General features: G+C 44.2%; 1 protein-coding gene across 5 annotated transcripts in view; it reads right to left on the bottom strand.

Annotated features, from left to right (window-relative positions):
• TP63 (tumor protein p63) overlaps positions 1–14767 on the bottom strand; it is a gene marked incomplete at both ends in the record, with an annotated part of 92964 nt that overhangs the window by 33734 nt on the left and 44463 nt on the right. For 4 of the 5 annotated variants that reach the window (XM_079539970.1, XM_079539969.1, XM_079539972.1 and 1 more), the window contains one exon: positions 11821–12075. The exons of the other annotated variant lie outside the window; for it this stretch is intronic. In XM_079539970.1, coding sequence (XP_079396096.1) covers positions 11821–12075 — 255 coding nt within the window. The remainder of the gene's footprint in view (positions 1–11820; positions 12076–14767) is intronic. 5 annotated transcript variants of the gene reach the window in all.

Here is a 14767-nt window from a genome sequence, read left to right on the forward strand (position 1 = left end):
TTAAAATGAGGCATTTCAAGTGCACGGTTAAAGGCAGGCAAACACACTGTGCTAAGTGCAGCTGCTAAAGTCTCATTCTACATTCAGTTCTTACAGCACACGGAGGACGGGAGCAGCTGGCAAGGAGCACCTGATCGGGAAGCTGCATTCTGGTGTCTGGGCAATGTGCCTGGTGACTGGATCTCCACACTCCTTGATCAATGTATTACCAAACAGCCTTCTGCTGACAGTCCTCAGAGTAGGTATGCCAAAGTTGTCAACAGTTACCAGATTTGCTCCAGGCCAGAAATCAAGCTCATTTTTGCAGTGCCAAGATGAGCAGGATTCTTTATTCTTTATTTAAGAAAGAAAAAAAGTTCTACAGCACTCTGAAAGCAGCTAATCAAATTATTAAAGTGCTTAAAAGTTTAATGAAGAAATCAAAGCTATTAAGCAAACATTCAGCCTGATGTCTCTTTCCCTTCTTACCCACCCTTCCTCAATGCATTCAAAACCTCTTTTTGCTATGCTACAACATGTTTAAACAGGTACTGAGATACAAACAAGTCTTGGCCCCATCTCATACAGAATGGATTGGTTGCAGATGTTCTCCTGCAAGCTACATCTTGCCTTCTGCAAGAGCATTCATCTCCAAAACACATCATTTCACCTACTTTGCCCGAAGCCAAAACTCAAAGGTTATTTAATTTTATTTTTTTATTAACTCTAACATACCTACAGCTGTGCAAGCAAAACGCCAGCTAGTTTATCAAGGCACAAAGAGGTGAGTGACTGAGTTTAGATAAATGCGACCAAGTCAGAGCAGACATCTTTCTGTTCACCTATGCAGCAGCCAACAGCAATGTCAGGGATGCAATAAAACAAAAAAACTGCTGTATTTCAGAGAAGCCTGACATATTTCACTATCTTCCTAGGACAAGTCAGACATGAGCTCATACAGTGGCAGGTGAGTCAGTGACGAGTCAGACAAGAGCTCCTTAATTAAGCTTTAGGGGTGGATGATCCCTCGAAGGTGTAATCAGATTGGTATGGCCAGTGGGAAAAATAAAACAACCCAAAAAAAAAAACTTCTGGAGTGAATTGCTACACCCTTGGTGAACCATGCCAGGCTGGCCAGAGAGCCCCCAGCACACAGCAGCAACTACTCTACACCACTCCCCAGAAGCCTGCATGCTGAACCCTACTTCTCCTGGGCACTGGGAAGTGCTGACTTTCCCATAGCGAGAAGGTCATGCTGCAGTCACATCACAGACACGGTGTGATCCAGGGGTGCAGGGTAAGGTGAAGCCCAGCAGTTTGGGCTTCAGAGCCAAGCGGGCAACTGGTAGCAACTCCAGCCTGTGGGGTGGAGAGAAGCAGTCACAAGTGAGTCGTTCCCAGTCACTAAGCAGCAGTTAATCTTGGCCATATGCTTCACTGACACTTAAAATACTACCAAGCAACCCTACTCAAGAAGACCCTGTAAGCTCTACGTTTAGGAACCATCCCTAAAACGCATTTCAAAACACACATCAGAACAGCAGCGTATTAAAAACAAAACAGCCCCATTAAGCAGATTGAGATCAGTGGTGTGACTAACAGCATCGGAGTGTTTTGTGCTCACAACGTTAGACATGCAGCATGGAAATGGTTTTCTTCCAGCACGTGTCCCTGCAAATGCAGCCTGGATCCAGTGCATCCACAGAGCTGCTCCTCCCAACAGCTCTTCCATGCATACCAGCAGCACCAGTGCAATCCAGTTCAACTGAGTATTGCATAGAACAGCTGGAAAATAAGCCCAGAAACAGAATCCCACCTTTGTAGTACCTTAAGAGAGGCATAGCAAAGGAAACCAGCAGAAGTGACTCACCAGAGAAGTCAGCACATTAAGGGGCTAACAAATAAAGATTAAATTTAATTAAAAATGTATTAATTATTTATAAGACCAGTATTTTAAAGTAGTCAGTCCATGTGCTCCATTTCTGAGAACCTTTAATCTTTACAGAACTAATGATTGCTCTTCTGAAGCTTTTCCTAAGGGCTGTCATCTTTTTTTTTTTTTTGCTAGTGTTGACACTGTAAAAGTCTTTAGTGAGAGAAGTAGAATTGCAAGTGATTTTTGGAGTCTCCTTTGCTCACCAAGTGCTGGTCAAGAAAGTGACTCAGAATGAATAACACAAGCAGTGTGCAGCAGAAGGGACAGGAAACAAAGAACTCATCATAAAACCAGTCGCCACCTGACTGATTAATGAACAGATGACATTTAGTGCTCAGCCACCTAAGAAACATCTCATGAGAATACTTTGCCACCCATGGTGATGCTGATGCTCGAAACGCAAACAGAGAGGGCATGCTGCTGGACACTGAGCCCAAGAGCTCTGCTCCCATCCATTTGCCTTAGGAGAGGCTATGAGGACACATCTGACAGCAAATCTCTGCTCAGCTCCATTTTTTTTTTTTCCCCAAGGAGGCCAGGAGCAGGGCAGCTCCCCGGCAGAAGCTCCCAGCTGCAGCTCCCACGGGTGAGCTGATGAGCCCTGACAGCAGCAGGGCATGTTCAGCCCAGCTCATCACTGCAGCTAACACAGCACAGCTCACACACTGTCACACTCCAGATACACAAGGAGGAAGAGGCTTTCCTTTGTGCCATAGCCTCCACACGGCCTCTGCATCAGCATATCCCATACCTGATGGGCCTGATGCTGGTAAATAGTGAGCTCTCAAGAGGGGAAGCAATTAACCTAGTCAGGACTTGGGCAGTTCTGAGCTTTAGCCTGGAGATATACTTAGGTTTGCAAGACAAATCTTTTTACAAATAAGCTTTCAGGCCTCTTGATTAAGTCTAGTGATACAGGCTGCAAGCAAGCAGCAGCCCCAGCCATTCCCCCAAGCGTTTCACATTGGGGATTTAAGTGCTTTGCAACGTGGTGGCACAGTCCTGACTTTGAGGGTGGGCACGTAGAAATGCAGGGGAAGAAATGGAGGCAGAAGGAATGCCTTGCACAACGTTACCCAGATCAAATCTAAATCACAGGGCTGGAGCAGCACAGGGGCTGGGTTCAGGGTCAAACCCTTAGCTCATCTGTACTGAGCTCTACCCAAGCAGCTCGGGGCAATGCTGCTTCTCTCCCCAAGAGGGAAGCACAGTGAGCCCCAGGCTCCAGACGATCCACACAGGGATGCTGCTCTTTAAGCCTTGCAGAGCAGCATGATCATTACTGCTAAAGCAGGAAAAGCCAGAAAAATAGACCCTATTTTCCTTATTTTGGCAACTGATGCACATCAGCAGAACACGAAGCACTCATCCTCCTCAGAGGAGCAACTATCTTGCCCTCTTTCAAACAACAAACAAACAACTGTCATAGAATACATCTGATAAGATGATGGAGAAGTAGCAGTTCACTTCTGTGGATGCATCAAGTTTTGCTCCAGTGTTTAAGCGTTATCTGTAACAACTGGAAATGTAAATTCTGTATAACACAGAGATGCAATTTCTCCACCCTGGTCTATTTGTCAGAGGATCTAAGCCCTTACTTGAGTAGCTTATTCTACTCTGTTTACCATAACAAATCTGACACACCTGCACATGAACAGATTTCCATTGCATAATAAAGTTCATGCTCTTTCTACACAGAAGTCATCCCTACTCAGCATCCCTACTCAGGACACAAAAAAAACCCCAACAAAATAGGACATTTCTTCATAGGACATGGTCTGCCAAGCACTGAAGCTAAACCCTCAGTATACAGAGCACCACCAAAGCAACACAAAAACCATCACGTTTGCCTCAGCACACCACCAACTGTTGCTTGTTCTGTATCAAGTTGTCAGGGAAATAAGATGTACATGGCTGCAGTATTTCAACTGATCTGAGGACAGGAACAATCACCTCCAAGGCCGGTCTTTGTCTGCAAGGCAAGCAATACTTCTTATATCAGCCTGTCAGAAAAACCTTATCGGAAGTAATTTAACATCACTCCTTGTTTTTGCTCAACATTTGTTTAGTTTTTTGTTTTGTTTTTAGGGGTAGTTTGGTCGAAACATCTTCAAGCAGTGCTCATTTAAGGCAACTTTTTCAGAAGCTCTCCATGCCCCAGAGCATGCTGCCTCCCTCCTGGCCCGGCTGGCTATGACCTGCAGGAAGGGAAGGAGGCAGCTCCTGGGATGCCACATCTGAGCAGCGCAGGCTGCTTTGCAGTTTGCATGTTTCACGCTTATAAAAATCCAAGAGAGCTCAGCAGCTTTTAGGAGCTAGCACAGAGGCAGTCCCCGTGCTGAACAGTACAAAAAAGCCCTGAAGCACCCAGAAACACCACCCCAAAAAAACACCACTCCAATAATCCGACAACGAAAAAAATCCCACACCACTCCAAAGGATTGCTAGTTTGGAAACACTGGGACTTCTGGCACCTTGGTTTCCCTCCTCTAAAATGGCAACGACATACCTGATTTTCCTACCAAGAAAAGGTGTTTGCTGATTAGGGGAGTAATGTTTGTGCAGCACTTTGAAGATTTAAAGTACTACATTAATCCTACATGTTGTTCTTCGCAGAAGCCAATTTTTAACTAAGCACAGGAGGAAAAAAAAAAAAAGGTGATTTAAATAGTGACCCTCCCCTACTGCAAGATGTTCACTCATCTCCCAACATCAGCTATTCTTATCTCTAAATGTTTTTTTAACCCTTCCTTCTCATACTTCTCAGAAACCGCAAGGCTCATTCAGCTTTTATTCAAAAAATGGCTTCTTTCCAGGCTGTGGCTGCTTCTTGTAAAGTTAATTCCTTTGGTAATGCTGCTGGAGGCACATCGGTATGTTTGGTGTGTATGTGTATATACATATTTTCCCCCTTTTCACATGGTGTTGTTTTTATATACGTGTAGTGAAAGATACCTAATCCAGGATTATGATTCTCTTTATTCCTTTCTCATGAAAGTAGGTGGGGCTTTTTTGTGCCAGTTGCGTTGATGAAAATTATGTTTAATTAACGCTTTTCCTCTCCACAGATGTAAAAAGTTCTCATTAAGAACCCAAGATGTTTCTTACACTTAGTTCTCTCCCTCCGCATTTTCTCTTTGGAAACAACTAAAACTTGAAGACAGTTTTGCCAGCTTTCTGAGAAAAAAAATAAGGCAAAAATAATAAAACAGACTGATGCCAGTACAGCTAGAAGTCACTTGAGAAAAGCAGCACGTAAATCTTCTTCCCCTGGGGGTGCCAAGAGAAGACAACTTCTCCCCACAATTACTTTCTCCATCCCACTGTGCCCATCCTTAACATCTCAGTGTTTTGCACTTGCAGACCCTGCAGTGAGCTCTGTCTGGTCCCTTGTTTTGCCGGGAGAGAGAAAGCACAAACACAGCAACCAGGAAACTAAATCCTAGCTGAAAGAAAAGAACATTCACACCATCAATTTAAATAAATGCCTTCCTCTTGTCTCCGCATCACAGAGGACACTTGGCTAATGAAAAGCATCTACCAAAACTCAGCACTAGAACAGTTGCACCTCAGAGAGGTATCCTACATTGCCCTTGTAGGATTTACAAAACAACGAAGGATGCAAAAACAGAGAGAGGCAGAGAGAAGCAGAGACAAGCTCAAAACAAGACATTTTCTAGAAATCATTACAAGGAGCTCTGGAGCCGCTGGTAAGGAGTCAGAAAAAGATAACTGGTAATAAAGACAGAATATACATGACAATGAGCTTAGAGGGGGGAAAAAAAGCATAACTGCATTTTAATAGGAAGCTAATGAACTTGGATCTCCTTTCACTCAAAGGGAAAAAACCAACGAAAAAAAAAAAAACAGAAGACAATCCAGCAGGCCCCTCCTGGACTGGTTCTCACAGGGGAACTGGTTCTTCCCAGCTCTGCTCGCTTGAAACACATCCCAGCCGTGAGAACGGCACCTCCTGCACAGACAGCCAGCTGCTGCCCTCCTTCCAGGCAGATGACCCAGGACAAGTTTCATAGGCACCAACAGCCTTAACATCAGGCCCTGCGGTACTACACAGAGGGAAACACTTCAGCTCATTCAAACAGGAAGACACAATCGCAACCTTTCTGTACATGAGAGCTGTCGCAGCAACCAAAGCCCATCCCTCTCCCTGCTCGCTCTGAGCAGACAAAGGGCACACGCACTAGGAGCAGCATCTTCAAAAACAGGTAAAGCTGCACAGAGCCTCAGGAAGCCAGTTCCCACCACTTCTCACCCAGACAAGTGTCCAAATAAGGCAATGCTCCTGCTTTGCTGAGATCTGTGTGGAGCCAAGCCCTGAGCTCACAGCATTGCGTCAGTTCTTCCAGTCTGTGCATCAGCAATCGGTTGGGTTGAAGAGAAAACCTAAAGTCATGAAAGGATTACCAAAGTGTCCAGAAGGGGACCAACTGCAATGCTCGGAAACATCCACAGACCCTGCACTCACTTCTGCAGGGACCCTTCTTTTAGCTTTGTGCTAACAGCCAAAGCCCACAGCATTGCTGACAAGGAGGCTCTAAAGTAGACCAATTCAAAATCCCATCGTCCTTCTCCCAGTAGCTTTAAGGAGGGTAGAAATCAGGAAAGCTCAGACTGCACTGCCTAAAAGGCAACTAGCTGGTGCAAGTGGCACATCACTGAGGTGTAACAAAGCTAAACCTTCACATTAACACCCAGCACAGCCCTATGTGCAAGGTCTTTAGGGAGACTCACCAGCCCTTAAAAAGTTGTCACATACAATGCAGAAAAATGACCAGCAGTAGAAGCATTAGCAGAGCGTTGTTCCAGTCGCACTATGTGAACAACTTATGTAAGAGAACACACAATTAGAGCCAAGGCAACGCATGCATCAAATTGCCATCTCACTGCTGTGCTATCCCCACGGACATCATCCTCCAATTCATTTTATAGATGGGAAATGAAGCTTCCCATTTTATACCAGGTGATTCAGGACAAAATTTTGTTTTTTAAAGCAGAAGTGGAATAAATCAAACCGAAATAAGACGACTGAGATAGACCAGCCAAGGAATCTGTACTCTCAACCACAGAAACCTGGTACTCTAGCAGGGACTAATTTAAGCACATTCCTTTCACCTTAAGAACAAAACCCTTCTGAATCTACTAACCCCAGACTGCACAATGCATTTACTTGCTTTCTTGCATGTTGCACAGGTTGTCACCTAGCCTTGACAGCTAAGAGTCTGAAATCTAAACGCTTTAATAGAACTCGAGGTACAATCAAGTTTACTGAGCACAGGAGAACCAAAGTGCCTGACTGGAACACGGATTGCAACTTTGTGGAGCTCTGTGTTTCATAACAAAGCTCTGCAAGGACCAACCCTGCTCAGCTCCAACCTACTGCAGGGCATGAGAAAAAACTGCTATGCTCAGCTATTGCCAACACTCCCATTATGCAAGTCTTGCAGGGCTTTCTTCAGCAAAATCAAAAACAATCACAAACAAATTTTGGTTTTCATGCAAAAACTTAAAGCTACTTTTGCCTTTTTCCTCTACTCTCGTGACTACCCAGAAATGCTTTAGAAGATTTAATAGATGCACCCTAAAGGCTCAAAAACCTGAGGGAACATCCGAAGAACCTGTTTGCCTTTAATAAAGTCTCATGACTTATAAGGTGGTATCTTGCTTATGGGGATAGGAGGATCTGATTTGTTTCTTGATAGCTTGAGTTTGGCAGCAATGTTAACTTTACTAACCTTGACATAATTATTTCTTTAAATTATTTTTATTTTTTTAATCTTCCCCACTGCAACCATGTTCTTCTCCAAGCAAGCAGTCATATAGCAAGCTCTGTGCTAGCAACAGGTGATTGCCAAATCTTTTTTTAGTGGGAAAAGCCAGTGCAGTTATTTATTTACTTGCACTTGGAGTGGGTGGGAACATCTGCACACAAAGTTACTTCCAGAAAGGGGAAAAAAAAAAAAAGTCTGAGGTGGCACGCTTTTGAAACGCCTTGTTTGCTTCTGCTGCAGAAATGGGAGGAGATCTCACAAGCCCAGCTATATGAGAATTCTCACAGAGGAAGTATCCCACAATAAATGACGCACAGTTCTGGATAAGCTTCACCTAATTTCACCAAATTCATAGGGCTTCTCTCTCAGACTTAACGACCTTCTGCCTACCAAGCAATAACTGCTTGATCCACTACTGGCTTTCAGCAAGCTTAAACTGCAGAAAGAGCTCCCCCAACCCCCGTATGCACGTGAGAAGCTCTGTTCAGTTTAGATTATCAAGGCTTTTGTTTTTAAAGACTGAAAGAGAGTGGCAATCGTTAAAGATTTTCCTTCTGAAAAGACTGATTAACTTGGTTATATTCTTGTGTTCTCAGGTCATTAATTAAAAAAAATAATCAAGGATGCTTATAAAGTCCTCCGCAATCCAATCTCAATTTGTCATCGTTAATTAGTTCAACGTTGCATACAAATGAACAGCTAACCTGATTAGACAGCATGTTTTACTGGAATTCCTACTTAAGGTCATGAAAGACTTCACAGAGAAAATCTGCAATATTTTCAAAGCAAACTGCTCATGCATAAGAAATCACTCTCACCTAGCAGCAACTGGCGTTTCTCTGCAGTTTTTGGCCAGCTCCTTCTCCCCTTGAGTTAGGAGCCCATCACAAACCTGAGCAGAGAAGCAGCCCTCCCAGTGTTACATTCATCTCTCCCCCAGCTTATCCTACACGAACAGCGCTGACTCAGCACAGGGTGTCCTCTGCCCTGTGAAAATAAACCTGCCCCCAAAAAAACATCACCATACTACAAAACAGGTTTGGAGGAGTACGAGTAGAATTTGGGGCTGCTCGCAGAGACCTAGCTTTTTTTTTTTTACCCCCTTTCTCCCACTTCCAGAAATAACCCTGGGATCTATGTCTGATTTCAGATCATTTTTCCCTCAGAAGCTAAGCACCAAAAAGCCTGAAGCATCTTCACAGATCTCTAACCCTCCCAAAGCACCTTTGCTTTTTCAGGGGAAATAACCAAAGTCTTCCATCCAGGCCGCCAGCCTTTGCTCTCCCATGACCTAATCCAACACAACTCAGCTCCAAACAAACTCAGATGAGCTACAGCAAAGCATCCTGTCAGCCAAGACTCAAGATTCACTGCCTGCCCCCACTGAGCCCTCCTAGCAGAGCAAGGTGGGTCAGCCTCACTCATCCACTCCCAAAGTGGGGAAAGTGAGACACAAGTTTCCTTAACGCTGTCACCCTGGGGAATGCAAGAGGAAAAAACCCTAAGAAACAAGGCTTTCAAGTTTTGGACTCTTAATAAGGGTGGGGCCATCTAGTAATTAAACATTTAATAGGTCACTGCAGTGGAAGAAACTCTTCCAGTTGGGTAGGTTCCTAATCCATCATTAAAAAAGAAGATGACGACAGGCATTAATCAAAGCACATGAAGTCACATTGGGGGGGGAGGCTAGTGAGCAACTCAGAGAACTTGCTCCTGCTGTGAGGATGGGGCAATCCTTCTTTCATCAACGTTTCACACGTGTTTCCACATTTCTCAGGACAGCAGCAGGAGAGAACCTCCAAGTCCCTCCACACCCACCCCGCTGATAAAGCTGTCGAACACATTACCAACTGCTCAACAGCCCATGTGAAATGAGTTGGTGGATTAATTAGCAGAAGGGCAGAGCTCTGAAGATGGAAAGATGCTCAAGTGTGAAACATAGATTGAAGGTCCCCGGCAGCCACCACAAGACTGTCATCAGCCACTGCATACACACAGCTCCTGCACAAGCAGCTCTAGGCTCAGCACAGGGACACCAGGACACTCCTCCACAAACACAGAGCTGTTTTGGAGGTTGCTCCTTGACTAAAACATACAGGCTTGTTCCTGTGCCACAGACTGCAACAGCTACAGGCTACACATGTGCCTGTCGCACGGTTCACGTCGTGGATAAAGAAAATGGAAAATGCCTGCCCCCAAGGAAAGAAAAAAAAGCGACCACCATGCAATCTGATCTGACTGCTACCTAGATCCACGTTAAATCTCAGCCTCACTTCTACCCCCAAGAGCTGCTGTCATTGCAGTGAATTCCCTCAAGTGCTTGCTCAACCTCACGCTTGCGAGCAGCTCGTCTTCAGCTCTTCTGGAACAGCCTACCACTGACGTTCAAAACTCATTTCAAAAGACCACTTTTCATAGTTGAAAGGATAGCATCAAACACTCCTGTTCCCTGCAGCTGCGTTAGATAATTCTTTGTACTATATTTATCAAAAGAGAATGTCTTTTCATATCTCTCTCAAAGGACCCTCTCCACAGCAGCCTGCAAAAATCCAAGGGCAGCATTTTCTTGCCCTGAGAAACAGAAAGCAGACCTGACAATTTCCTTACTTAAAAGGAGAATGAAAATAAATAGTGTAGTGCAAGTGGAGAAACCTGGACATGAAAAGCATGAACTACAACAAGACATCACAGCCAGTACAGATAAAGAAAAGATGCATTTCAACTTCATTTGGACTTCCACAGAGTCATCCATAAAGAAATAAGTAAACTGCCCTCGACCAGACAAAACATTTCAACTCTGTGAAACATACCCTTTAAACAAAGGTATCGTCACCAGTTTTAGACAAAAGTTTACTTAAAAAGAACTTTTACATATGAAAGATGCAATTTTATACTGATTTATTATTACACAACATCTCTTTCCATCTGTCCAATAGGAAGCATGCAGGTTACAGTGTTTCCTACCAGCAGTGGCCAGTTGCAGTTTCTAGATTGTATTTACTCTGAGACCAAAGGAGTTCCTTGGACTGAATATGGAAAGGAAGAAAAGCGAATGTGCTTCATTTTTGGTAAAAAACAAAAAAAACAGAAAACAAAACAAAACAAAAACCCCAAAAAGCACTTTAAATTAAAAATCCCTGCAACTCACTGCTTTTGTTTGTGTAGTTTTAAAGACGGAAAACAAGCGTTGGATAATCTGATATCATTAAATAAAGTCACCATAAAGTGAGATACTCAAAACAGCTTTGAGTGAAGAGAAGTAAGACAAATCATACTATGATGGAAGCTGACATTTGACCTGCTGCTAGAAGAATCAATACGTACATCTGAAGGGACAAAAAAATAAAACAAAATAAAAATAAATTGGTTCCCTCCACTGGGGATTCAAATCTGATTTCCTTAATTACCAAGCACAGCAGGGGTTACTGGTAATACCTGATTTAGGCATCTAACTCTAGTGTTATTCAGAGGACCAAGGTTCAATTTACCTAATTCTCCTCACTCACCACACAGGGGTTTATTCACTGCACTGATTTGGAGTGCTTGAAGTAGTGGAAGACGAATACTGAACATCTTAGCAGTGGAGAATATTGCTATCTTAAAGAATCTCTACTCTAGAGCCCTAAACCACACCGGGACACACAGCTAGGGAAAATTTTTAAGTTTAGAAAAATATTAATAGTAGATCAGGGCAAACCACCTCTATCCTCTGTCCTACTGGTACAGCCCCGCACATGGAACCTAACACATACCCATGGATGAAGGATGCCATGGGAAACTCTGAAGCCATCTTTATGCCCATCCCAGGTTTTAACTTCAATATGTTACACTTAAATAAGAGAGACACTGTTTCATCACACAGTCTTTAAGTGACTGTCTTTTTGCGAGGCATTTTATTCACCTGGGATTTAGTAATATTACTGAGGGTTCAATTCCCACCACACCCTCCCAGAGCAGCCAAGACAAATCTCTCCCTTCTGTGTGACATGTCGTGCACTTTAGAGGACACAGGTCACTCTGTTCTTGCACAAGCCTGGATATGTATCAGAACAGCAGTGTCACCATTGGCCACAGGACTGAAGCCAACGAAGGAGCGAGGCTGTGCTGCATCCTTACCGTCCACGTTGCAGACTTTGCTGTGCTGGATTGTTGAAATGATACATCGAAGCTGTGAGGTCCCGGGTAGTCTGTGTTGGAAGGGATGGCTGGGGAGGGCGAGAGGGCGTCAAAAGTGGAGCTGGGCTGGGCGTAAGGCGAAGGGGCCGTGACGCTGTTCTGCGCGTGCTCCGTGTTGTAGGGGCTGGTAGAGGAAGAGCCATTCTGAATCTGCTGGTCCATGCTGTTTAGGAGCCCCAGGTTCGTGTACTGCGGCTAGAGGCAAAGAAATGCACAGAAGGAACATTAGCAAGGACCAGCTTGATGCAGTGTGGACATCATGATCTCAGCACCACCCTGTGTGTGTCATTCAATAAGGAAGGATATTTGCAGAGAAGATACTCCATTTTCCATCAGTGACTGAAAGACAAAGAGGTAAAGCTTCATGCAGCCACACAGTAGATCAACAGTATGGAACAGAGCTGGAAAAAAAAGACACCATGCACACAATGAAGAGGTGATTCACAGGGCAGCGAGCCATCACAGGGGGCAGGATCCCTGTGTCTAACAACACCCAAACCCAGACCAGGTGGAGGGAAGGCTAGTACCTGATACAAATCATCGTTTTGTTACAGTGAAACCAGCTGTATCATGCACAAGGCTACATTGTCTCATGGTCTCGTGTTCTTCCTAAAGACTACTCCTTGTAGATGAGATCCCACCATGCATATTGACATTTTGGACACCTGTATCAAGTGGTAACTGCACTGCTACGCCATTGGCAAAGGTGCACAGCCTTCAAAGCATGACTGTAGCCAGAAAACAGTCAGACAGCAGCACAGAGGAATTGAAGGTATCATACCAAGCAGGAGCAGCTCACTGCATGCAACATTTCCCTGCGTGCCTACAGCATCAGCAGCTGCACACCACACAGCACTTAAGCAGACACTGTTGTGCCCCAAAAGTATCCTCCAGCTACAAATGACAAATAAAACATCAAAAAAAGAAGGCTACAGGACAAAGTACAAAAATACAGAGGTTAGATCAGAGAGTTTAACAGAGAAGTCAGATGTCCTAAAGACTATACACAGCCCTTGTTCCGCACCTCCAAGAGTTGAGAGGGGGTAAAAAAAAATTCAGAGAAGGGCAACAAGAATGAGCAAACCCATTCAATGCCCTCCTGTAATCTAACAATTCAGTAAACCAGGATCCTTCTGACAAAGGAGGGAGAAGTGAAACAAAGTATGATAAAAGTGGATAAATTCCTTGAAAGAAAAGAAAAAAGAAGTAAGTTTCCTTGAACATCAATTGTAAGACTGTGAAACCCAAGAACAAGAAAGTATCACAAGCAGGATTCTGGTTCACACACACAGCTTTAAGTACCACATCACTGCTCATCATGATCTGTAAGGGAATAAGGGAATGAAAGGCTATCTAGTGAACTCCCCACAGACTATGGACACGGCACACAACCTCCTGTTTCTCCAGTCATTTCAATCATGGAAGAACAGACTGGTTCCCTTCCAAGGATAAATGCCCTCCCTGTGCTCAGGAACTGTACGCTCTCAGCTGTCCTTTCAAAAGAAGGTGGTAAAGCCACCACAGAACTCTTCCTTGCTCAATATCCCTGGAAAAGGCTGCTATACCATTGAGCCTTTAATTAAAGGGCCAAGGCAAGACTAGTGTTCTTGGGTCTTCAGTGAGGCACGCAGGACCTACCACAAAGGGTACAGCTTGCTACAAGGAGCTGCACTGAGAAGGAAAAGATCTGGTAGGGAACAACGTAGGGAACTCAATATGGGATGGTCTGCAGAGAGACCAAGCAAAGGAAGGATGGCTGGATCTCTCCCTTGCCCTGCCAGCAGCACACGGTGTCCTTAGACAAGCCACTTTGCCTCCCCCTCCACCCATGGCCTACTTCAGGCTGCAAGGTCTGCAGGGCAAGGATTGCTCCTCACTATGTAAAAAGCACTCCACTTAATGGGCCTTCACTTTGACTAAGGCCTTCAGGCAGCAGAGTAATAAAAGCAATTACATATTGAGCCCTAATCCTGGGTGAAGCAGCGACTTTGTTGCCTCAGGTTAGTAATTTACCCTCGCTGCCTCAGTTTCCCCATCTGCAGCAGAAGAGAAGACAGTGGCTGACCCAGTACTTGTGTTAGATGGCTGAGCCCACAACTGGGCTCAAAGCACGCTAAGTAGCTGTCACAGGAGGCAACAACCCAGACTGGATCTTCCTCTCAGAGGAGAGATTGCAGCTTCAGCAAAGCAGATGACCGTTACATCTCACCTGCACAGGCAATCCAACAACCAAGACCTATTTAACAGACTGTGTTTTTGCTGGAGCTGGATGCTGATACACAGTGCCAGGAACATTCTTTTTGTTGGTCAATGTTTTTTGCATTCAGTTAAAAAAAAAAAATATATATATATATACACACACACACACACAAGAAACCCAACCTCTCCATCCTTCTTCTGCATCATACAAATAAACAACAAAACAGATTTTGGGATCATTTACCCTAAATTAGTCCCACACCCCTGATCCTAACAACACCTAAAGACTCCTCAAAAAAAAAAAAAAGAAAAAAAAAAAAAGAAAAAACAACAGCAAGAATACTGCTCAGTTGTTTTATTTCTCATGGAGATTAGCATCAGACACACTCCCTAACCAGTCCAATGATGAAAAGGCAACTGTGATGAAAACAGTCTCCTACAGCAGCTCAGACAGACAGCAAAACAATAGCACTTTAGCTTTCACTTAGACTGTTCTTTCCAATCCCAAGCTACTCAGAACTGTGGGGAAGGATGACCAGCTGATGTTAACAAGACAGCACCATCAGGAAATGCTGAGGGTGCTGCCTGGACATCAATTAAAAAAAAAAAAAAAAGTACTCCATTAAAATTCAAGATATCCTTATGAGAATCAAAGATCCTTTACATTCCATTCAGTCCAGGAACCATC

This window comes from Tetrao urogallus, assembly GCF_951394365.1.
Source record: "Tetrao urogallus genome assembly, chromosome: 9".
Lineage (NCBI taxonomy): Eukaryota > Metazoa > Chordata > Aves > Galliformes > Phasianidae > Tetrao > Tetrao urogallus.